The sequence below is a fragment of the Crocuta crocuta genome, unplaced genomic scaffold (assembly GCF_008692635.1).
Source record: "Crocuta crocuta isolate KB4526 unplaced genomic scaffold, BGI_CrCroc_1.0 scaffold275, whole genome shotgun sequence".
Lineage (NCBI taxonomy): Eukaryota > Metazoa > Chordata > Mammalia > Carnivora > Hyaenidae > Crocuta > Crocuta crocuta.
The window spans coordinates 709529-735970 of record NW_027530497.1 but is presented as its reverse complement, the minus strand read 5'-3'; the positions used below and the strand labels follow the sequence as shown (position 1 = coordinate 735970).

At 39.0% G+C, this 26442-nt stretch overlaps 1 protein-coding gene across 2 annotated transcripts in view; it reads right to left on the bottom strand.

Annotated features, from left to right (window-relative positions):
- KDM3A (lysine demethylase 3A) overlaps positions 1 to 26442 on the bottom strand; it is a 53035-nt gene that overhangs the window by 19862 nt on the left and 6731 nt on the right. For both annotated transcript variants that reach the window (XM_077766676.1, XM_077766677.1), the window contains exons 3-12: positions 25850 to 26005; positions 24143 to 24253; positions 20750 to 20852; positions 19920 to 20044; positions 19599 to 19671; positions 19401 to 19489; positions 12817 to 12980; positions 10619 to 11139; positions 5207 to 5411; positions 1753 to 1967 (exon numbers count right to left, since the gene is read on the bottom strand). In XM_077766676.1, the coding sequence (XP_077622802.1) occupies positions 1753 to 1967; positions 5207 to 5411; positions 10619 to 11139; positions 12817 to 12980; positions 19401 to 19489; positions 19599 to 19671; positions 19920 to 20044; positions 20750 to 20852; positions 24143 to 24253; positions 25850 to 26005 (1762 nt within the window). The remainder of the gene's footprint in view (positions 1 to 1752; positions 1968 to 5206; positions 5412 to 10618; positions 11140 to 12816; positions 12981 to 19400; positions 19490 to 19598; positions 19672 to 19919; positions 20045 to 20749; positions 20853 to 24142; positions 24254 to 25849; positions 26006 to 26442) is intronic.

Below are 26442 nucleotides of genomic sequence, written 5' to 3'. Positions count from 1 at the left end.
CTACAAATATATTCCCAACAAGTGTTTCTACATTCCAGTCATTTATATAATACCTCTAGACCAGTTATGCAGAATTTTTCTTGGGGCACCAGGGTGGCTCAGTCGGTTAAGTGACTGACTCTTGATTTCAGCTCAGGTCATGATCACAGAGTTTGTGGGATCGGAGCCCCATTTCTGGCTCTGCACTGACAGTATGGACCCTGCTTTGGATTCGCTCTCACCCTCTCTCTGTCCCTCCCCGCACATGCATACTCTCTCTCAAAATAAACATTTTAAAATAAAATAAAACATGTAAAAAAAAATTATTCCTCAACCCCACTTTTACTTAAATGTATTTAATAAGGAAACTCTGTATCTCTGCTAAAAATTGAAACCAGGATCACATGTCCTAAATAGACTATGATAGGAAAAACAACTTTAATAAGATCTCTGACTCATAAGAGTCTCTATTAGCCCAACAGAACAGATTCTGCAGCTCTCTTTAGTGTAACTTTGGCTTCCCCCTGGAACGCACAATACCATTCTCCTTCTAGCTTTGAATTCCTCCTGCTTCTTGGAATGCCTCAGTTCCATTCCTTGGACTTGGCGATTTAACAGTATCCATACCTATCCAACAAACTACTTTGCTGCTGAAGCTAGGAGCTTCAGTTAGTTTCTGGTACCTAAAACGAAAATTCTTAAGGCTGTTATGTGTGGGTGCCAGTACTGAAACATAATTGGTTATCCTAAGTTTGAAAAGATATCTACAGAGCAACCGAACGACTTCAACTTTAAGCTGCAACTTTAAGCTTCCCCATTTGGGGAAGATAAAATGATGGAAGAAAGTGTGAGACTTAAATACTAGCTGCTCCTTGGTGCTTATGGTTGGTTGGATGTCTCACTTCTCAGAGGCATAAAAAAGAGAGATCATGCTGTTCTCCCAGAAATCATACCTTGAGATGTCACAAGGGAGGTCTGGCTCTCGTGTGTCACTTGCACTGATCCCTGTGGATTACTGGGCTGCCGGATGAGTATGAGAGTGCTCTCAGAAAGTGGAAGACACTGGCACTCATTCAGCTCCGTATATTCTGTTAAAACCCTGACTCCAACAGATTCCTTCTCATCTGAACCTGTTCCCACTCCCTTGCCTGGGACTCAGAGCTCCAGACTGATTCAGTTGAGTGTATTTTCTTTGAAATTCATTCCTGATTAAGAGCTTTGTCTTACGGATGCCTGGGTGGCTGTGTTGATTAGTGTCCAACTCAATTTCAGCTCAGGTCATGATCTCACAGTTGTAAGATCGAGCACTGTGTTAAACTCTGCACTTACTGTGTGGAGCCTGCTTGGAATTCTCTCTCCCTCACCTCTGCCCCTCCCCTGCTTGCACAGTGCACTCCTGCTATCTCAAAACAAACTTAAAAACAAATAGAACCTTTGTCTGAAAAATAACCCAACCTGAGAGGCCTCATCACCTTCTGATGAGCCCACCCTGCTGATAAGGCTGTGCAAATTCCACCACTACCTCATCTTCCTTAACAAAGAGTTCTACTCCTCTGGTAACTGCTCTAAAACAACCCCCACAGACAAATGACTGACTCTGACCAATGGACAGAACCTTATAAAAGTCATAAAAGGAAAAATGCAACCATACTATACCAAAGTCATCCAAACCTCTGGGTGAAAATGAAACCCATGCAAATTAGAACTTAGATGTCATTTAGGAACAAAATCAAGTTGGACTCAAAAATCCTACCCCCTAAGAGATGCTCTTACTGTGTGGCTCAATAGTTGACATAGCTTCCTTTTCAGAAATCACCATTTGACAGAAGTGATCTCCAATGTTGGCCAGGATATACTTTGCAGTGTCCAAATCAGTCCCCACAACATTTTTGGTTAAAGGCAACCACAAGCCAATTGCTTCACTGTCATACTTGTTTGGTGTTAAGAAGCCTTCTACCCGCAACACACCATGTTTATTGAATTGTAACCTAGAGGAAATGGAGGGGAAAACAGTGCGTTACACACATACAAAGAATCGATTTACATCTTGTAGTTACTATTTAAATCAACAAATTCCTTCCCAGTTTTCTATAATCTCATGGCTAATTACAGCCAATCGTTACTTAGCAACATCAGTGGAAAGATTTAAACATTTTTTAAATTTCCAAGTTTTCCCTCAGAAGACATGGAGAGGGAAGTGAGAGAGAAGTGCTATTTACTTCAACCAAGATCTAATCATAGTGCCTCTAGGGGCACTTGCTGAACCTTCCAGACTTGGGACTTCACAGCAAGGACAATCACAAGTCACCGCAGAAGAAAATGGAAACCAAACAGCAGGTGACAGATATTCTGATCAGATTTGAATACAAACACTGCTTCAAGAATAATGCTTTGCAAAGGAAGGCTAACTCTAGACAGTCACTGAAGCTATGACCACATAGATCCTTGAGGAATTCAGCACCCGTATGAATCCCAGCTACAAATTATTATGTAAGCTTCTGGGATGAGAGGCAGTGTTAAGACGGACCAAAGTACCTGAAGGTGAAGCAAAAGGCAGAATACATTCTCAGGATTTTCTTTCAATATCTTTAACACCTGAGTGTGTTTCCTAAGCTATGTGTTAGTTTTGAATTTTTTCAAAACTTATTCAAAATGACATTCTATGTTAATTAAGTTGGAGACACAGATGTAGACATAATATACACAGAGAAGTAGGGTATGTTAGGTATAATAAGAATCATTAAATCTTGTAAGAACCAGAGAAGGAAGTACTGACTGTGAGTTTTGTGGGGCTAATATTAAGACTTCGTGGTAGAGATAGTGATTCACATTGGCCTTTCAAGAACAGGTAGACATTAGGTAAGAGAAAGTATGTCAAGAAAACTATATATTTCATACAAAAGAAAAAAAAAAAAGAAGGATGTTGATTTCTCCATGGGCCATGGGGCAGCTAACCAAAAATCTCTGAGCCTATGATACAAACCTAATGTTGTATATTAGAAAAATATTTGTCCAGAAGAGTGTAGAATGAACTGGAAGGACATTGAGAGTTACTTAACAGAAGCAAATTTATTGCAAGCAGCCCAAAGGAGAGGTGCAAATTTTTAATTGATCACCCAAATAAGAGAGTCATAATACTAAAAAATGAATCTGAAAAACTCTTCAAAGGGAGAGATGGCAAACAGGATTTGGCAACTGGGCTTAATACTGGGCTTAATACTGTGACCCTAAGCTTCCTATTTCAGTTGCAGGAGAATTTAATGAAAAACAAACTTGATGAGAAAGCTAACGACAGCCTTAACTTTTCTCTAAACGTCAGGGGGAAGAAAAGGCTCTGTTTTTTAAATTATGACTTTTTTTTTCTTTTACCAAAGAGGTGGGTTTGTTCTAATTTCTACTAGACTGGCTTCTACCATGCAACATTAAGCAAAGGCACTTTCCCTTTCAAAGAGGTCAAAAACAGAAAAACAGCAAAGTCATAAAGTCAGTGCTTTCTAGGTGGTTACAAAACAGTGGCTAATAGAAAAACTCCAGTAATATTCAAAAGAAAAAACTATCCCCTCCCTACAAGGCCTCTGCAACTTACACCAAAACTAAACAATATCTTCCCTCCAGTCCACTTTACACCTTCAGAGCGGAGGAACCAATGAAATCAAGTCTGTAATAGAAATACATAGATCTGGGCGCCTGGGTGGCTCAGTCTGTTAAGCATCCAACTTAGGCTCAGGTCATGATCTCACAGTTTGTGAGTTTGAAACCCGCATCGGGCTCTGTGCTGACAGCTCACAGCGTGGAGCCTGCTTCAGATTATGTGTCTCCTTCTCTCCCTCTGCCCTCCCTTGATCACACTCTGTGTCTTTCTTAAAAGTAAAAATTAAAAAAATATATAGATATAACGCATAATATTTTGTGTTCTCTTCAAAATATATTATCAGAACCCACTGTGTATGCATCTTCACACACTTACAATATAAAAAAATTCTCCAGAGAAGAAGTAGAATAGAGCTAACCTATATTAAGAACTTATTCTGGGCCAGGTGTTATTCAAAATATACACTAATATATGGATATGGTAACATGCTTACAGTTATTACAGTTCCAAATACTAGACACGCACTTTATCATGGTGTTTTTGCAATTTACTCAGGAACAAATGGGGCAAACTACCACCTAAAAAACAGAGTTCATTAAATAAGCCTGAATCTGAAAGTTATCAGAACAGATTTCTGTCATTAATTACAAATGACCTGAAATATCTGTGCCTTTAATTCAGTTATTCAGCACTCTTTCATCTTGATAAAACTAAAGGGTAGGTGAATACGAAGAAATTCAAGTCAACACCTGTTTAGGATTATAACTAGTTGAGCCTGAAAGTGTCTACATTTCTGAGAAAGTGAATCCTACCTAAAGTTAATCTATACCCAGAACAACACTGCTCACTTATATCAAGAAGAAGAAAAACAGCCTTTTTCTTCACTAAAGAGAGAAAAATTTAGAGAAAATTAACTTGACTTAAAAATACAATGAAAAATAAAAGATTCTGCCTATAGATTTAGAAAACATTTTCTAAAAAGACACAACTCTTCCTGCTGGCAGGACTGCACAGAGCCGGGAAAATCTCAACCACTGCCAGAGGGCAGGGACACAGGTGCAGCCTTCCTGCAGGGCAATTTGGCAGAATATCAAAGTCTTAAAAACACACACTGCTTCTGATCGAGTAATGCCACTTCCAGTGATCCTTCCAAAGTAAACAGTGAGAGATGGTGACAAGGAGATGATCGTATCTGTATTATTTTTTAGTGGCAAAACCCACAAAATGATCTAAACACCAATAAGAAAAAAAAAGCTAACATATCAAGTGGTTCCTACTATATACTGGAAACTAAGATTCAAAACAGTATATGCAATATACCCAAGTAGGTATGCTCGAATATAGTTTATGACCATATTAAATACTAAATTGCACTGAAAAGTAACAGTGGTTATTTGTAGTGTTTTAGAAACTTCAGCACTTTTCTATGTTTGTTAGTTTTAGAAAGAGAATTTTTTTTTAAGTTTCTTTACTTTAAAAAAAAAATGGAAAGGGATACTGAGAAGGCTATAATTGGCGATAAGATCTAAATGTTCTAACCTAAAGATTAGAAACACAATCTTCACTCTTTTTAGTTCTAGGTTTACTGTATGCTATCGAGCCAAGATTATCTGAGCTTTTCCCCAAATACCTCACCTCCTGAAGTGAAAGAAGCGACAAAACACAGGTGAGTCTTTCTGCTGCTCCTTATCCTTGCGGAGACTGTCCAAGCGACACTCCCGGCACTTAGGCAGTTGCGCAACAATGTTCACACAGGAGTCATCCTGGACAAAGGCCTCACCGCTCTGCTGCAGCTTCTTAACTTTGGCTGGGTCTGTCAAAACTGACTTCCGGGATGGGGCTAGAAAAACACAAGATTGAAGAAATGAGACCACAGATTTTTAAAAGTCACCTTGACATCTGAATTCTATTCCAAAGGCCAGTTTTCCCAAATGGAAATCTCCTTAAGTTCCAGTTCAACTATAATTTCTAAAAATGGCTTAACATACTATCAGAATGACTGGAGAGTTTTACTACCTTTATAAAATAATTCTCAGGGCACCTGGATGGCTCAGTCAGTTAAGCATCCAAATCTTGGTGTCGGCACAAGTCATGATCTCACAGTTGTGACATCAAGCAAGCCCCACGTTGGGCTCTGCGCTGAGTGTGGAGCCTGTTTGGGATTCTCTCTCTCCCTCTGCCCCTACCCCATTCGCACTCTCTCACATAAAATAAACAAATTCTAATTTGGTAAATCAATTTCACAAGGCAACTTAAAACCCTAAATTCATCAACTCTATTCACAGCCCTAGATAAGAAAAGTTATTTTAGGAAAACTCTTCCAAACCAGATAAACGCACTGCAACATTAGGAATGCACAAAGACAGGTTCACCTCAACAAACAGAGAGGTCTGTGTGTGAGTCAATTCTGTCACTTTTCACACTCAAAGACGGGCTTAAGTGTGCTTTCTAAAACACTGTGCTAAAGCTAACCATTCTAAATAGAATAACCAAACAGCTTTCCCACATAGGTCTCTGGATCTGTAAAATAAGAGCTACCTTCTAAATGCTTCAAAGGGGTGCCAGGTGACCTTTGATAGGTCTTCAATTTCCTTCATGCTAATGTTCCGCTCAAGATTAAGAGCAGTGACTACAGACAGGATGAGGATTTTAAGTAAATGTATTTTTAAGTTTTAATTTGTAATGGCCAGGAGAACTTACAAGGAAATGTTTTTAACATGGTTTCCAAAGAAAAGGGCCACCTGGCTAACTCACTCGGTAGAACATGCAACTCTTGATCTTGAGTCTGTCAGCTTGAGCCCAGCGTTGGCTATAGAGGTTACTCATTTAATAAATAAATAATCACCATAAAGAAAAAGGGAGAAAAAGCAGAGATATGCAGGAAAGAGTGATCTCTGTGTCAACTGCATCAGCCCAAACAGCACAGAAATGAATCTAAGTCAAGAGCCTCGAGGAGTATTTTATATGAAACTGACAGAAAAGACCTTTCTGGGGACACCTGGGTGGCTCAGTCGGTTAAGTGTCCAACTTCAGCTCTGGTCATGATCTCACAGTTCATGGGTTTGAGCTCCGCTTCAGGCTCTGTGCTGACATCTCAGAGCCTAGAGCCTGCTTCAGATTCTGTGTCTTCCTCTCTCTGCCCCTCCCCTGCTCACACTCTGTCTCTGTCTCAAAAACAGATATTTAAAAAGAATTAAAAAGAAAACACCTTTCCTCCATCCAAGGGAGCAGGGAAGTAGATTCTTGGGCAAATAAATAAAAAACAAAAACAAAGAAACAACTTTTGGAGAACCAGCTGAGAGACAGCTGGGAGAGGTTAATAGTTACGGAGGAAACTGGAAGATCTCAAAGCAAAAATGGTTTTAAATAAAATAAACTTCCCTAATAATGACCTTAGAGGTGTTCCAATGTGACCTCTCTTTTAAAGCAGAACCAGAGAGCACACTGTAAAATGCCAAATGGATACTGTCAGGCCATGACCCCTTAGACATTCTTACTCAGTTATAGTGACACAGAAGGTACCTACAGCAAGAAAGGACACAAAATAAAGAGATCAATAGTTCAAGGACTGAGTTTTAATTACTCAGATACTGAAAAAACATCATCCTTTAAATTGGGCTAGGTTTTCACAGATCATGGGCAAAGAGCCGAAAGGTTCTTCCCTGGCTTAGGAGAGGAAATACCTAGAAATAAGTAAGCTAAACTATCCATATCTAGCTCTTTAGCGAAGAGTGCAATAGTTGACCCAATCAGTGATTCCTTCACTTTGGAGCAGAGCCAAGGGAAAAAGGCAATGCCAGCTTCTGAGGAGGCACACATCTGCCTAACAGAAAAAAGGCAGCTGTTCTTACACTCAGCCTGCTTTTGTTTTCTAGTCCTGAAGTGGAGAAGGGACACAGGGGACAGAAGAGCTTCCAGTCAAGTCTTTCTATATCTACAAGCAGTATCAGTGGACATAGCGGAGAGATCCTGGTCACAGTCTCTCACTCTTCAAGCAAGAATCCCAGTAGAAAGTATGCACTGGGACACTTACCGAGGTTTTTCATTTCTCCTAAAATCACTTTAGCTGGTACATAGTTGTACAATGTATTAAGACAAAGCAAGACTCCATAACTCATTTATATACTTGCAATGTGCTTATCGATCTAGAATTTTTACTATTTCTTCACATATTAAAATTGGTCTCAAAAACTAGCTGAATGTTAAGGCCTGATGACTCAAAAAGAATAAAAAAATAAAACAGAAATATGGTTATGAATATTCACTTTCTTTGGGGAGTTACATAACACAAGAGGAAAAGTATAATATTATGCAATTAATTTTATGCAAATCAACAGCTCTATGAACTTAAACCTCAAGAAGGTGGAAGCCAGGCTAGAAGTATCACTAGGCAAAGACAGGTTTTACCACTCCTCCAACTCTGCATCCAAAGACCAAGTCAAATCCACCCATTTTCCCTCTAGCTTCAGAGACCTGAAGGAAAAGCTAAATTGTGGATATATTCATGTCTTACTTATCCAAGTGAATAGTGTTTCTCATTAAGTTCTTTTCAAGCTATCAAAATCCATGCTCATTTTCCCACACAGCTGACAACGATCAAAGGTATTTTTAAACTGTAATAGCTCTGAACTTTTTGACATACCGAAGCCATTTAGTTCTACTAATTCTAATAAGGGAACTTCTGTTAACTACCATCAGTAAAATACATCCTCCAACTTAACAGAAGCGGTATGAAATACAGTGTACCATTTTCTCTAAAGATAATAGGCATACCTTGAAGACATAGTGGGTGTGGGTCCAGACTACCTCAGTAAAGCAAATTACTGGAGTAAAGCAAATCAAATGAATTTTCTGGTTTCCCAGTGCACATAAAAGTTATATTTACACTATACTGTAGTCTACTAAGTGCAACAGCCTGGATCCATTAGAAAAAAACCCAACACATTATCTATGATAGCTGTAGCCTTACAAAGCATATTACTTAAATAAGACTTGAAAGTCAAAATGATTCCTTGATCCATGGGCTGCAGAACTGATGCTGTGTTAGCAGGCATGAAAACAACATTAATCTCATACACCTCCATCAGAGCTCTTGGGTGAACAAGTACATTGTCTGTAAACAGTAATATTTTGAAAGGAATCTTTTTTTTGGAGCAGTAGGTCTCAACAGTGGCTTAAAATATTCAGTAAACCATGTTGTAAACAAATGTGCTGTCATCCAGGCTTTGTTGTTCCATTTATAGAGCACAGAGTAGATTTAGCATAACCTAAGGGCCCCAGGATTTTCAGAATGGTAAATGAGCACTGGCTTCAACTTGAAGTCATCAGCTGCATTAGCCCCTAACAAAAGAGTCAGCCTGTCCTTGAAGCTTTGAAACCAGGTATTGACTTCTCCCTAGCTTTCTAAGTCCTAGACGGCATCTTCTTCCAATCTGTTGTTTAGCATAGCCACCTTCATTAGTAATCTTAGCTAGATTTTTCAGCTAACTTGCTGCAGCTTGTACATTAGCACTTGCTGCTCCATCTTGCACTTTGTTATGGAAGTGACTTCTTTCCTTAAGCCTCATGAACAAACTTCTGATAGCTTCAAACTTTTCTGCAGCTTCCGCACATCTGTTAGCCTCCATAGAATTGAAGAGAGTAATGACCTTGCTCTGGACTTAAAGGAATGTTGTGGCTGGTTTGCTCTTCCATCCAGATCACTAAAAAGATCTCCATGTCGGCAATAAGGTTGTTTCGCTTTCTTATCATTTGTGTCCACTGTAGTAGTACTTTTAATTTCCTTCAAGAATTTTTACTTTGCGTTCACAGACTGCCTAACTGTCTGGCACAACAGGCCTAGCTTTATCTTGGCTTTCGACATGCCTTCCTCACTAAGCCTAACCATTTTTAGCTTTTGATTTAAAGTGAGAGATCTGCAACTCTTCCTTTCACTTTAACACTTAGAGGCCACTATGGGGTTACTAACTGGCCTCATTTCACTATTTTTGTGTCTCAAAGAATAGGCAGGCCTGAGGAGAGGGAGAGAGATGAGGAAATGGTTGGTTGGTGGAGCAGTCAGAACAAACGCAACATGTATCAACTAAGTTCGCCATCTCATATGGGTGCAGTTTGGGGTGTCCCCAAACAATTACAACACTAACATGAAGGTCGCTGATCACAAATCATCATAACAAATATTGTAATAATGAAAAAGTCTGAAATATCCCAAGAATTACCAAACTGTGACAGAGACTAGAAGTGAGCAAATGTTGGGAGAATGATGCCAACAGACTTCTTGACACAGGGTTGCCACAAACCTTCAATTTGTCAAAACCACAGTATCTGCAAAGTGCAATAAAGCACAAAAAAAAAAAATAAGGTATGCTTGCACATGGTTTTAAATTGTGAGTGCAGTAGGATTTCCTTTTAAGCAAAGAGACTGCTCAGTGTTACAGCCCTGTCCTTAAAATCTTTAACCAACAGTCCCTTTTCTAGAGGTGCTGATATAAATTCTTTGCCTTTAAAAATACACTGCAGATCTGAACTACCTGCATGAGCATAAAGTATCAATCTCTAACGCTCTATCTGGATGTTAGCAAAAAATCAGTGATAAGCTTAAGATAAAATAATCATCAGATTACTTTGGATTGTGTTTCAAAATTATTTTCTTACAACCAGGAACTGGGAACCGCCTAATTACCCATCTAGTTAGAAACCAGTTAAGTCAAATAATAAATGCATATATAATGGAATCTTTACAGCCTTTGAAATGCTGACAGACATCTATACCTATACGAATTCACAGGATAAAATTGTTGGTATAAACCCATTTGTGAAATAGTTTATCTGTATTTGTAATATACATGTAACCAGGTACACCAAAATATTAACAGTAATCATTTCTGAGAAGATTTTAGGATGCTACTTTTCTCCTTTGAACTTTTCCAATTACATGAACTTTTGCTACAGTCACTTTCATATTATCTTCTCATAAAATAAGGAGATATATATGTACCCACTACCATCTCTCACCTTCTACCGATACAAACCTGTAAAAACACTCACCATTCTGGATTTTATTGTTGCTTCTTGTACAACAGCTTTCATTATCTGTTTTTACTGAAGATTCCTTCGAATTCTGTGACCGGCATCCTAAAGTTGAAGGTTCTATCTTTTTTTCCACACAACTATTAGAGCTATTACTACTGACACCTGCTTTCTCTTCTGGCTTATTTGAGAGGACATCAGATGTGGAAGGTGTATATTCTAGGTGCTTCTGCAGTTCAGGAGTACTGGCAATTTCCAATTCTGCCGTAGAAGAAGGATTTGTAGGTAAGCACTCCTCAGGAAGGCCAGTTGATGATTGAGAAACAGATTCCAATTTGTTTTCCTGATCAGTGCTAGTCTTCAGCTGGGTACAGCTACCTTTCTGTTCACTAAGGGGTTTTAAGTCTCCAGTTCCAATCTGAGAGAACTTTGAAGACAGCAGTCCTACTTTGCAGACAACGTCTGGTTTTGTTCTCAGTATTTCAGGCTTTGTATTTAGACAGGAAGAAAGTTCTTCTGGTAAAATCTGTTTATGACATCTGAAAAAGATAATATAAAAAAACTAGCATCTAGGTCTCTTTTACTAGGTCTCCTCTTCTTCCCAAAAACAATTGTTTGGTACCTTGAGGCAACCAATACAAGAGAGAAAAGAAAACTGCTTACTTTAGAGAATGTAGGATGGGTTTCTGTGAGCTGGAGTTAAAGATAGTGGCTCTGCAAAAATATCCTAAACACTCAAAAAAATACAATCCTAAATCCTATCTGTACATTCTCATAAATCTCTGACTACTTCAAGTTCTATTTATTGCAGTATAACGAACCTTAGCTTTCCCTCAAAGCAAACAGTATCATATGGAACCAAAACCACCAGCCGCACAAAACCCAGTCCGGCTATGAACAACACATAACTGGCTCTGACGCTTAATAACTGCATTCCTGTTTGGTTAGTGATCAAGACCCAAAGCAACTGAAAAGCCAACTGATTACTTGCTTGTTCACAGAATGATGGGATATTTCTCTTATCTCCTACCTTAATAGGAGATATCCTTAAAGAACTTTTATTTCTCTGAAATTCACCCTAAGTTTTTTCCCCAGCAAAACACAAAGTGCTTTTTTCCTATTATACTTTTTTCCCCATCTCTAACACAGGATTTCATTCCTGAGAAGAATTTTGTTTTCTTTAAGTAAGGTTTATGCCCAACATGGGGCTTGAACTCACGATCCTGAGATTCAAGAGCCACGTGCACTCAGTACTGACTGAGTAGTGCCCCAAAAATTTCATTTAAGTACTCACATTAGACACTTTGCTTGGGTAGCACCGTCCTTCTCACCGCTCCTTCTTTCTACTCCAAGGATTGTTCCTCCTTCCATCTGACTGCTCTGTGGCCACCTTCCACGCTCATCCCAAGCAGCCCACTTTCCTCCCAAAAAACCAATGTGCTCAACCACTCTTCCACCTTATTGCAACAGTCTTCCAAACCCACACTTCTCCACCGTCATCTCTCTGGCCTGTATCTTAAGTCTTTATCAGCTGTCTGCACAGGCCGCCACCGCTCCTAAGAGAGTGTCTTCCCTTAAAACTCTTCTCTCTGTAACCTTGTAGCCACTTCATATCTCTGGTTACACTTTACATTTCTTATTCATTTTCTTCACCTATCACTTAGTAGCCTGTTCTTCCTACAGCTACCGCATCCTCATTTCTAGGACTTCATAGTTTATCCACCGCCACGTTTCTCATCTATACTTGAGATCTGGCCCATAAGAACCACTCCCTATCACGTCTCCCTGTTCTGCACACTCCCGTTGACCTCAGTCTTCCACATACAACCATTCAGCTCTCTTTTCCTCATAGCAGAGGTTTATTCTGCAACTCTCTATAGTATTTCAATTGACTGTTCTCACTGTATCAAGTGAAAGAAGTTGCCCTTTCTTCACATCTCCTTCATTTTTTTAAAGTCGTTTTCCACATCGTTCAGTATGCCTACTACCCTTTACACCTCTGAAGTCACCTGACCAATTTGAAAACTCTAATGAAAACCCTGGATAACTTGAGATGTGATGACGCCAAACGTAGCTATGCTAACACCCTATAAAACACTGAATGCAGGTTAAGCCTTGCCACCTGAGCAATGGTTATGCTCAGACATGGTGAGCCATGGCTAAAATCATTTTCCTCCCATTATGACTAAACATCTTTAACAAACACCCTTACTTACCCTTGGGGGATTTTCGCTCCGAGACTGGGTGGAGAGTTGGCAGCCTGAGGAGTGCTCTGCTGCCTCGGGTCCTTACTAGGTGGGGTTGCTGCCGTACAGCCGAGCAGGATCTCCTTAAAAACTGCTGTGGGCACAGACTGTACAGGACACATACTGGGAGAGGCCTAAAAAGATTATCAAAACAACAGATATTAAAAGGAAAGTCCTTAGTTGGGAAATTATGAAATCCTACCAAGACTCACATTTATTTGCCTGGTGTAGTACTGAACAAGCACACCACCATTTCTAAACAAAAAGCACAAGACAGTAAATCAAGTGAAAAGTCACAAAATTAAGGACTTCTATCTGAAGGCTGTTAAATCATTCCAGCTTTTCACAAAGCTCGAGTCTTCCTATAAAAGATCACTTGCTGATCTTTCACACACCTCTGAATCAGTATGTCAGGAAAACGCAGCCGTGTGCCAATTACTTTAAGAATACGATGCACAAAAGTGACCTTTCAACTGACAGTCTTTAGATTGTGGCAGCTTCATATGCATTTGGTTTCGCATGACTCGAGTGCCTACCATGCCTACTGCACAGGCTGGCAGGAGACCAGACCACTAGGACTCCTGGAGGCAGTGGTGCCTACTGGGCCCCAAGCTAAGCCTTTACAATGCAATAAAGGTTGAGAACATGGTTCTTGCTCTTATATGGCTCATCAAGTCACAAAGGCCACCACAAGCCGTAAAAAATATCAAGTCATGACGAGCCTGTGGGACAAAGTTGGGACACCTTCTCTTTTCAGGGAGTTTTATCTTCACAAAAATATAAATAATGGACTGGCTTCTTTCCAGTTTCTACTATCCACAAACGTGAACTTCCCACCAGGGAAAAAGACGGAAGAGATTAAACTCAACCTCACCTGACTAGTCCTCAGTGAAACCAGGAGAAATCATTCCCCTTGCTCACGTGACAGCCTCTTCGCACGTGCTTAAACTTTAAGTCCTGGGCCCTTACCAGGTGCAGCTCCTTCATTCCACAATGACTTCTACATTTATCTTACCACCAAATCTAAACCCCAAGAATCTTCGAAGTTTCATCATCTTCTAGGGATTAGCTTCTAAACTTTAAGGTACAACTTCCCTTAGTAAGTTTTTAAAACTTCACAATTCTGAATATATTTATATGTAGTCTATTCATGAATTTTTCTCAGACATTTAACTCTGGCAGCCTCGAAAAGATCGTGTAGTATACGCTAAATAAAAATATTGGAAAACCATGGATCTACTGATTCACTGTCAAAGTTTTGGCATAGCTTCAAACGATACTAAAATATAAAATTATCTGCTCATATATTATATGATTTTAGTCAACTCAACTTTGGTTAAATATTAACTTAATGTTCCCCAGAAAAATTTCTTTGGAGGGGGGAAGGCTTTGGCTATTCTAAGAATATTCTTGGGATGGTCAACTTTAGCTCTCTGGGCCTCAGTTTCCTAAACCTTCAGCTGGGGAAATTAGAGAAGTATAGTCTTAAAAGTCCTTTTTGACTTGGTTTCATAATTCTCTAGTAATCACCTATAAAACGATTACCTTCCCAAAGTTTAATTGCTAAGTCATTTCAAAATGCTTACTTGAGGCTCACTTTTACCAAGCATCTTCCCTCACATCACTTTCCTTGTTCTGAATTATGTTTAGAGTTGATGCGCTAATACATATAATTATCTTTTTTTTTCTGTTTTTACTTTTATTTGCATGTACTTTATGCAGAATTTACTCCCGGGCCATAAGTTTTTGTTTCTTCAGCTTCTTCTGGGATATCTTTTTCTTCTGTGCAACTTCCTCTTCTGGTTTAGAAGCAATCTGCTCTTTTTCAGTGAGGATCATCTCAATGTGGCAGGGAGAGCTCATGTATGGGTTAATCCGACCATGAGCCCAGTAAGTTCTACGCCACATCTTGGGGGCTTTGTTCACCTGGATGTGCTCAATGACCAGAGAATCTACATCTAAACCCTTAAGTTCAGCATTACTCTCTGCACTTTTAAGCATGTGCAGTAAAGATTCAGCACTCTTTTTGGGCCACCGACCCTGTGTCCAGCCCCACTGTTTGGCCTGGGCACTTCAACTCCACCATTGTAGCATCGGAATGGCATACATTGCTTCTACAAAGTGACATCTTTAAGATACTTGGTGGCTTTTTGGATATGCATACCCTTGATGGCCTGGGCAGTTTCACGTGTGTTCTTAAAGTGAACACGAAGATTTGAACCTCTTGATTTGCATGATTTTGTCGGGTTTTCCGGGTCAAGTGAATAGCGAACCATTTTCAGAGATCACCTCAGGCCGCTCACAGGAACCATATAATACCTTTTCTTAAATTACTTTCCTGAGACAAATTTTGACTGCATAAATTTTTACTCTGCACAACAGCCATTGAGCTGTTTAAGTTAAAAAAAACAACAACAACCCTCTATCTCATTTCCTAAATCCAATCAATGAACCAGTAAATCTGCCTCTATTTCCAAAATATTTACAGAATCTACCCAATTTCTTTCCATTCCACCACTACCACCATTTCCCCCCCTGCCCCGCACGTGGGATTACAATGTGTCTTCTAACTGGCCTGACTTCCCTCCATTTTTGCCAAATGGTCTGCCTCCTACCCAAAATGTATTTTACCACAGAGCAATCTATAACATATAAATCAACAAAGATCATGACCACTCCACTGCCTAGAAGAGTTCTATGTGGTCTGGTCTCTGCCAACCTTCCCACTCCTCTCATTCTACTTGTTCATGGTGCTGCAAATACACTGGTTTCCTTTCCAGTCTAAACTCTTTCTTGCCTGCACCGTCTTACTTGCCATTCCCTCTGCACAGTTTCATGTGGCTGGCTAGGTCCATCCCCTCACTATCAAATCTGCTCTATTGTCACCTCCTCAGAACCTCTGATTACTCTTTCCAAATAGTGCCCCAAAAGGCATCCCCCTAATCTTCTTCATATTTCTGTTTGTACCTGTCATTGCATTAGTACACTGCACTGTGAAAATCCCTTTATTTAAATTATTTTTATTGTCAGTCTCCTCACAATGAATCATACACACCTACTGGCAGACCGTGCTCTTGTGTCCACTGTTAAACCTTATAAAGCAAAGCACATAGCAGATATTCAAGTAAAGCTGGTGGAATACATGAGTGAATGAATGCTGTGAGCACTTAGTATTTCAAAATAGCTAGGTCAGTCCTATGACTGACAGTAATGCTCACCAATGTCTAGTACATATTTAGTATTCAGTAAATATCTGTTGGAAAGACGGATGGAAGGACAGAGGGAATGAAGCAGGAACCTGCTGTTTTACAGTGGTGACTCACCACACCAAGGAAAAGATCTGGAGAGGAATGGCAACACCAGCACAGGGCCTAAGAGTACTGGGCTCTGGTGGCACACCTTTGTCTGAAACTCATCTCCGACATGTCCTAGCACATTATTTAAGCTCTCTGAGTTCAGTTTTCTCAACTGTAAATGAGAATAAAGAATATTTTACAGGGCTGTACTTCACCACAGTGCCTGGCACAGAGATGAGCTGACTCAAAGCAGCAAGATATGAAAATTTTCTCAGTGCAGTCACCATGTGTTACAAATACTGTAACTTAGGAAGTTTCCTTTTAGAAACTGAAATATGCTCAATAGGGATAGGGCTCCAATTTCAAAACCAATGTTCATGAGTGCACCGCTGCACTGGCCTCTGACTTGACAAGGGTCAAGGTTTCTTCTTACCTGTAGAGTTTTCCCTGAAGGTCTTCTATACCAGTCATGGCAATAGTTCCTCCCTGCCAGCAGACGGAGATAATATAATTGAGTGTATGATGGTATTCTAAAAAAGACACTGCTGGCTCACACTACTCAGCAGGCTCTCTCAATTAACCAAGCAACGTCCTAACTCTGAGGAATAGTCTGCTAGGCAGAGAAGACCTTCAAGGAGCCAGATGTTACTGGCAAACAGGTTTATTCTATCCAAAAGTATACACCAAGGCAATCCAGACTCTCATCTACCTAATCCCAAACTCCTCTCTTCCAAAGACCACCCTAAAAGTGAACTCTGTGCCAGTCCAACACATCTGGGAAGTGCAAACGCAGTGCAATGTGTGCCAAATGTGTTACTATACTCACCTTCACCCCCACATTTAAGTGAACTTTCACCACTTCTTCCTTTATCTCTCTAGCTCTCTTGAAATCTAGCCCCAGCCACTGTTTCCAAAATTTGCTGGATTACAAGAACCACCCAGAATAAAATAAGAATATTTAGGGATACAGAAAAATAGTCACAACACTGGAAAGGAATCAAGGAGGCCAGAAAACATTATGGTTTTTAGGTTGGTTTGTTTTTTTTTAAAGGCCTCCATGATTATACAGGAAAAAATGAAAAACAAAAAACAGCAGGATAGATATTCCAAAATCTGAATGGTGAGAGTCTGTGAGAAGTGTGATTATAAGTGATGTTTCTTTACGTTAGTGTTTTTCTGGGTTAACTAAAAATTTTTAAATAACTTTTTTTAATGGGAAAATCTTTATTTGACTAGTAAATGCAGCATAAAAGAGAAAAAGGTTTACAATAAAACTAATAAAAAGCCAATACCCATCTCCAGCCAAATCTATCATCCCAATTTCCTTTGGAATGAGAATTTGACTAGTACAAGGTTTAAGAGCTGAAATAGCCATTTTTAAAACATCAAATTTAGCTTCTCAATTTAGATGCAGAAATTAAGCTCAAATAGGTTATGGGAACTTATCTCCTAGCCAAAGTTCAGGCTTTTTTCAAAAACAGGCTGTACTATGCCCAACAATCAGTTCAGCAGCACACAAACTTACTGAGCTGGACAAAATGCTGACTGAGATCAAAAAGACCTGCTTCCTACCCTCGAAGAGGAGTCAGGCAGAGAGGATCACTTACAGATGTATATATTACCATACTTTCATGTGCCTCCTTGAAGGCTAACCATCTACTTGCTCAACTATCCGTCCCATCACTGACATTGTGAAGAACTGATGCCTTCTTCCACTGGAGTTCCCCAATGATCCTAGTCCTCTGCCTGTACCCCACACTGATTTTTCAACGATCCTATCTGTCAGGATGCCATTTCTGATTCTCTGGCCCCTCCTCAACACAACATCATGTGGTTCTCCTTTTCATCTCACCAACTACTTACACTGATGCATCCTCCATGCCAGGCTACACCCAATCAGCTTCTCCAAACTGCCCTTTATTACCTCTGGGACCCAAGACTGCTAATAACCTAACAGGTCATTATTCTATTCTGTTTCTCTCTCAGATGCTGATATTGTGGATTACTTGACAATATCCTCTGTGAGCTTAACTCTAAGATATAATAATCACTTGCTTACCTCTAAGATACAATAATCACTTAACTCTGTAATAATCACTCCCTACTACATTACTTCCCTTGTAAACTTAAAGACAAAAATGAAAGCAGTAATACTGATTTCCAATAATTACCTCTTCGTTCTTTCCTGAACAACCTGAGGTCAGGCCTACACACTTGGAAGAAAGACAGAGATATTAGATACCTTGGTTTACAAATTTTTTGGTCAAGTGTCAAAGTTCCTCCTGCCTGTACACAGGCTTCAGACTCAGGAAAGGCAATCATCCTAGCCACTCAGATTCTTAAATTTCTATGTGTGTAGCACAGCACTCACTTTGGTTCTAGCTGATGTTGTTATAGTAGCCTGGGCCCTGATGCAGAGCCCTGGATGCATTAACGGACTCTGGCTCAGTACCAAGCCATTTCTTCTTGCCTTACTCCTGCAGACCCCAAAGTTTCCTCTAAAGTGCTGGCAACAATCTTAATACCAACTTGGTCAATTTTTAAGTTCTAAGCTCCAGCCTGGAGCAGAGCCTCACAAAGATGTTTTTCTCCCTGTAATATGAGTACATAAGGATACATACCTAGGTTGTAACAATGTTACCTGTATTGCAATAGGGCCTAAGGATTCAACTCACCTCAAAGAGAAACAGCCTTAAGTTTCTTGATCTAAATCCTTATTAAGTCAGAACAGAATTAAATCCAGTACTTGAACTCACAGTGGCACTCATACAAGCCTATACTTTTCTGGGCAGAAGTATGTTACAGCAAACCAACACTTCCTTTAAAAATCTAGCATGTCTGTATAACCAATCATAAATTACCAATCAAACCTCTCTATTACCGAGGAGTGGGGAATCCTATTCCAACACCTACTCAGAATTCTGAGGTTCCTCCCCTTCTCTCGTGCCAGGCATTCTTCCAATTTGATACACACAACTCAGTTTACCCTCAAAAACACTCCTTATGGATGAAAACTGTCAAAATCTATTGAGCATTTTCAGCAAATATAAAAAAATACATGTTTTACACCAAAAAATAGTTAACCAGAAACTTATATTATCTCCATCTGCTTGAGTGTAGAAATTATGGCCAAGATCTGGAACTGGCAAAGAAGAGCAGACAAGACAGCCCAGGAGAGAGCTTTATAACCACCAAACAAACTGGCCACGCACCATGAGGGTTAAGGAAACTTTGATACAGTGACAAACATAAGGTTACCTCAGAGCAAGATTTTGCTTGTTTGGAAACTAGGCTTCCATTATTCTCAGAAGACTTGCGTTTTACAGCTCCAATTTTTGTAGAATTACCTAAAATATATAAAAATAAGTAAGTTGGCCTCCCTGTTTCTCTTAACATGAAAAGGAGAAAGGGGAAAGATCAGAAGAACAAACACTTTAATCAAACAATGTATCTTACCACATGTCCCAAAGTTATCGTGTACAACTTCAACATGAATCAGTGATGGATCAACAATTTTCAGTGCCGGAATCTTAAAAATAAAACAAAGATACTGGAAAACTTAAAAATGCTCAGAAACATACCAGAAATTAGTTCTGTTAACATACAGGAGGAGCTTCTTACAATGATTTCTTTTAAAAATAATATTTCTCTTTCTACTCTAACATTTTAATATAAAGATAATAAAACCATTTAATTCCTACAAGATATTGTAATCCCTTTTCAAAATTATCTTTCTCTGTAAAGTTATCTTTACACACAATTAGCATCCTCTTTTACCTCCTCACAGTTGACTTGCAGAGTTTTTGATGCTGGGTTTCCGTTTATAATGGTTGCAGAAAACCACTGAGTAGATGGGTCCAAGCTATAAATTTTTACTTCTGAACCAACTAAGTTTTTGTCACCTGAAAAAAAAAAAAAACCCTTAGAGCAATTTGCATTATCTCCCAACATACCAACATCTAGGATAATCTCAAGTCTTTGGAAAAAACAGTAGACAAAAATAAACATTAAAAGATACAGTTATAAGCATGAGAAGGCAGACATTTCAGAAAAGCTAGGAGAAAATTTAAAATTTTGAACTATGTATTCCATTTTCTTATTAACCTACCTAACAGTGGCAATATATTTATTCTACCATTTGTATGAGATCAAGTAGTAACCAGATAACTCACTGAACCCTTACTTTCCTGTGCAGAGTTTTAGGGGATCCAAATTCAGGAACCCCAACAGAACTGTGGAGTTCTTACAAAACACTTAAAACTGTGAAACTGACCAGGAAACTCAGTAACAGTATACGGGAAGATCAGGATTATGACATTCATGTTTCATCAATTTTATAAGACTGAAATTTCAAACATATCAAATTCCATGTTAAAATACATCTGAGCTTTTTAAATATCTACTTTACTAGTTTTCACATAAGTCCCAACTTTCCAAATTTCAGAGGCTTTTGAATATATAAAGTCCTTCAATCATCTAGTTGCATGAGGATAGCAATCACTAAAATATTAGAAATTTCAATGAGAAAATAAGTGAGGACTAAAATAGCTCCTTATAAGCTCGTTGTTTATCAACTCATGATCTATCATCAACAATAATCTATATACCTTGTAAAAGATGGCTTTCATCCAAATGTTTCACAATCAAAGCTTGAAATTCTTTACTGACATTCTGATTATCCATAAGAGAAAGTCGAAGATTGTTTACATCCTGAAAAATGGAAGATTTTAAGATACCAAATATGAAGAGTTAAATTCCAGTGGATACTTCAATTAGCTTACTGTTAAAGTACTGTCGTCAGCCATTTGATGGCACTAAACCACTGCAACTCCAATGAACTGAAAAGGTCAAACAGTAGGAATCCATCAAATGATCACAAGTATAAGGGAGACTAAAGTGAAGTCACCCCAAGCTAAAAGCACGACAAATGCTAAGGAGTGACTCAAAGCATAATTTTAAACATGACACAAATTTGACTATGGGAAATACAATGAACTAGCTGGTCAATCAGTGGATTTCCCAGGGGCAAGACACATACATAGAAACACACAGCTACGCAGAGTCAATTCACTGAAACTGTTTTTAACAAATCATCACACAGATTGATTTAACCTAAAATTCCAAATGCATTCTTGTTTATAAATGTTAAAGGGAGCTATGGGGAGGGACAAAAATCTGAATGAATAGCCTAAGTTTAAAGCAAGCCACTTTTGAAACACTCAATTCTTGGCACCAGCTCCATTTTGGGCACTATTCCATAGTCTTTTGGCTTTGTGTGCACACTAAGTTATGATAAATGTATACAGAAACTGTCAATAGGAATAACCTGCCAAACACACACTATACAGCACAGAAAACCTTCTAATATCAGGCCTTCACGCTTTTCTGACACTGTGAAATGGACACACAGTAGCCAAAATTAGTTCATCCATTTCTCCCACTGGGATAAAGAACTAGTCTTTTAGTGAGACCATGCTGGGAAAATGCATTTCTTAAGCCAATTAAACTTAGGATCTTCAGAAGAACTCAACATTAATTATCAGAATGGACCATTTATGTTTTTTTTTCCCTCATGCTGCTGCAATTTCAAAAAAAAATGTAAATGTGTGCTTCTCTTCTTTAATTTTTTTAATGTTTATTTATCTTTGAGAGAGAGACCACGAGTGGGAGAAGGGCAGAGAGAAAGAGGTAGACACAGAATAGGGAGGCTCCAGGCTCTGAGCTGTCCGCACAGAGACAGACACAGGGCTCAAACTCACAAACTGTGAGATCAGGACCTGGGCCAAAGTCAGATGCTTAACCAACTGAGCCACCCAAGCACCCCATCCAATTCTTATTAAGAAATAAAATGGCACATTAATGGGGAGAGTCACAAATGGCTTTTAAACAAGATAGAATAATTCTACTCTGTCCATGAGAGTTTTAGTGCCAGATGGTTGACATGGATATTTTGACTTTTTTCTTACCCACAAATAAATAAGTCAAATTCAATCCAAAAGACAGACCTTAAGTTTCAATTCCAACTTCTACATATGCCAAATGATTTTCAGGCTCTCTGTGCATTATACAGGGCAAGCATTCTACTGCAGTAATCACATCCTCCAACAGTTTCATACAGTAGAAGCTGGATGTAATCACCCACATCTACAAGAGAATGCCCTGAAGCACTAAACTTCAGCCACTATTATCATCAGTAAAAGTCAAGAGCACACATCATAATCTCCCTCAATTAATATTATATTAATAGTAATATTCAGATAGATAACCAAAATGCACCTCCCTGATAAAAAATACTTACTGATCTAGATTTTGCTTTTTCATCTTAAGAAACAAAATTATGAGTTCTACTTTGACTAAAAAAACAGAATTGTCCAGAAAACAATGCTGAGAAGTAAAAACTACTCTATCACTAAATAAAGCGAGATACCCAAAGCCCCTCCTGTATGTCCCTTGGTCCTTAAGAGCAAGTCATTCTTCTTTTTATGGCAGGAAAAATATCAACATGCCTATCCGAACATCATGAAGGTAACCTGCATCTGAAATTAACTTAAACAAAAGCACCTTTTTTGTTCTATTTAAACGTTACAAAGTAAGGTTCAGAATGTGGACCTTGTTTTCACTCACCTCCAGGACACAGAAATGAGACTTAAGTAGTGAGAAAGCCAGTGCTTTGGGTTTTCCAACATAGGCACATCAACGGCAATGACCACTGACCCTAAACTGCGTTTTAACAAATACAGTCCACAGAAACAAGTCCAAATGGATGTGGATAAAGGGGATTGAGCTTCATAAGTGACCTCTAAAAGACGAATGGTATTACATGACCAATATTATTCCCAAGGTAGTAATCTGGAAATAATCTGTATTCTTTCCTTCTCTCTGCAAACATTTTCATGAGGAAAATAATCACATATAAGCAAGACCCAAGAGCCTAAATGTTGTGAGGAAAAGGGTGGGGGTTTTGCAACCTAATTGGAAAGAACACATGTGCATACACTCTCAATTCTCATTATTCGTTGTAATTATGTTTCATCAAGTCACCACAAACACTGAAATAATGAAGAGTGAACCACTGTTTTTAGTGGAAAGATAGGGTTAGGTTCCTTTGAGCCTCTGGGTCACATTTTCATCAAACAACCTATATACAACCTTGTTTCTGTGTGTGTGTTGAAAGACACATTACTTAATACATATTATTGCATTACTAACCTAGAAATCACAGCCAACAGCATTATAACTCATGGCTGAATGAAACTTCTCTAACATATGTATTTCTTCCCTGAGACACATCACAGCCTTCTTGCACTTAGGAAGACTAGACAGTACTTCGGCACTAGAGTTGGTGTAGTGAAACCACCAAAAAAAAAAAAAACAAACAAACAAAAAAAAAATTCAGCATTAATTAGACCTCAAAAAGGACACTTGTTTACAGTATGAGAGATGAAACAAGAAGACAGAAAGAAGACAGAATGTCACCTTAATCAACCTCAGTTGGGAATATTTGTCAGGCAACTCAAATTTTTTGCCACACTTCCAAGTCTGTGAATGACCATGAAAGTGCCAAAGTACTGATCTGGGGGTTACAAATATATTTTAGCAAGTAGGCAACTTCCCAAATAAAGAAAACAGAATACATAAAATAACAACTGCCGTATATGGACATAGACACGTGTATATCAATGAGAGTCAATCTTTTTAAAATTACTTTTGTATCACCTAGGTGTTTCCATACACATGTGGACACGGATGGATGGGGACACACACACACACACACACACGGACACCATCAACTGCAGTATCTCTGTCCTTCCAATCCCAAATGGACACACCAACTCAATGGCTAACACTGAGGGATGATGTCTAACAACTAACTGCTCAGATGAGTCCTTTTCTGTTAGACAGCTATTAGAATTAGAGCAATCAACCTCAATATTTTAGTTCTCATCTTAAAAGACTTTGTATTTCTACCTTTAGAGTTTAATATTGTTTTTATGTTTTACCTGTATAGGCTTCAGGAGGTCTTTAGAAAGAAAAACTCTTTGCTGATCTCCCAGAAAGCGAATAGAGGTTATGGATCCCAAACCAGCTTTGTCCAACAGAGACTTGTACACCTACGTCAAAACGAAGGAAAATGTTTTGGCATCACAACCGGTGTCAGCATAACTCTGAAACTGAGGACTAGCAATTTTCCACACATGCAGAAAGAGGTAAAACCATTAAGTTTTTTATTTACTGCTGGTATCCCGATAACAACTATTTATCCCATAAGACCACATAAGATCACATAATTTTTATCCAAAAGTCAATCATTTGAACCAGATACACATTTGGAACTCATTAACATAGAAGTCTGGGTCCAAAGATATACAACTTCTCCAAAATTTATGCAAAAAATTGTGTGTATACATTTTTCTGGGAATATAGAACCATGTTTTTAACAAATCTTATAGCAGCAGTGGAAAAATACAATGAGCAAAATACAACTTTAAACAAAACCCTACATTACTCAAAAACCTCCAGTAGCTCTTCTCGTCCACTGACAAAATCTTAACTTTGCTAACACAGCATGCTTGGCTCTTCACAATCTGGTCAGCCTTTCAGTCACCTTCCTGGCCTTTCCAACGGTCTAAATCTGGCGCTTCCACCATTAAGCCCTATGTCTCAGAAACCCTGAATAGTCCTCTCTCCAGACCCCATGATCATTCTTGTATTCCAACTACACCAGACTTACGATGTGGAAATGGTGTAATCATATGCCAACTGCTATTACCTTCAGGACTAGAGAATATTATGAGTCAGAGAGAACCTTAGAGATCATGAGGCCAAGACTGGTAACTCTCTACAGGAGGCAGGCAACAGCCAGATTTTAAGGTATACTCTCCACATTTTAAAAGCAGACAGGGGTACCTGGGTGGCTCAGCCGTTTAAGCCTCCAACTTTGGCTCAGATCATGATCTTGCAGTTCATGGGTTCGAGCCCCATATCGGGCTCCATGTTCATAGCTCAGAGCCTGAAGCCTGCTTTGGATTCTGTGTCTCCCTTTCTCTCTGCCTCTCCCCAACTCATGCTCTCTCTCTCTCAAAAATAAACATTGAAAAAAAATTTTTTTAGGTGCGCCTGGATAGCTCAGTCAGTTAAGTGTCTGACTTCAACTCAGGTCATGATCTCACAGTTCGTGGGTTCGAGCCCCACATCGGGCTCTGTGCTGACAGCTAGCTCAGCCACTGACTGAGACTTCAGACTTTGAAGAGTCTGTTTCAGATTCTGTGTCTCCCTCTCTCTCTGACCCTCCTCTGCTCACAGTGTCTCTCTCTCTTGCTCTCAGAAATAAAAAAACATTAAAAAATTTTGTTTAATAAATAAAATAAAAAATAATAAAAATAAAAGCAGACAACTAATTTAAATCTTAAAATACTATGAGGGTCAAGCTAAACAGACCTGTATGTCTATATATAGCTGATTTCTGATCTCTGACCTAGACATCACCCATATTACTTCCAGCCCCATTTTTCAAGAAGAAACAGGCCTGAGAAAGGCAAGGGCCTAGAGTTACAGGAGATCCCAGGTGCTCTTCTAATTCCCCTACATGGTCATGTTTCTGTACTATTATTCTCCAGAGGCCAAATACAGGCATTACATATCCATTTCCCTTGTTTCACACATAACGAATTAAATACCCTCTTCACATAAGCCCAAATTCTACTCACTATTGCAGGCCACTGAACAACTCGTTCAGAAATTTCAGGAGACTTTCGTTCAGCCAAAACCAAGTTATGCTCTACTAAAAATGCTCTCCTTAGAAGGCTGTAGACTTCTATCCATCTTCTCTTCCTCCAAGATTCCCCATCAAACTCCACACACACCTAAACAGAAGGTTAAAAAAAATCAGATTTGATTAACAAAAACAAAACAAAAAACGCTAACGTTGGATTATGCCCTTATTAATCTACTTGAATCTTTAATCTGAATATCTTAATGTTTGCTGCCCCTCTTTCCCGCTCTTACTTCCCTTCACAGCCCACAGTAAACCAGTCAGACATGTTAATCTAACCATCAAGCTCTGGCACCCAAATCTCTTTGGGAAGCAGCAGTCTAGGGTTTTGGAGGCCAATTTCTGCCCCCAAAGTAACTTCTAGGAAGCCCATACATACCAAAAAACCCCTCAGGTAGAAAATTTTTACATATGTTAGACATCAGAGCTCTAAGAATCAAAAGAAAGAAATCTGAAACCCTAAAAGTACTTATTGTGTGTCATTGTAATTCTAAATTGACTCGCTTGTGGGCCTAAAATGACACTCCC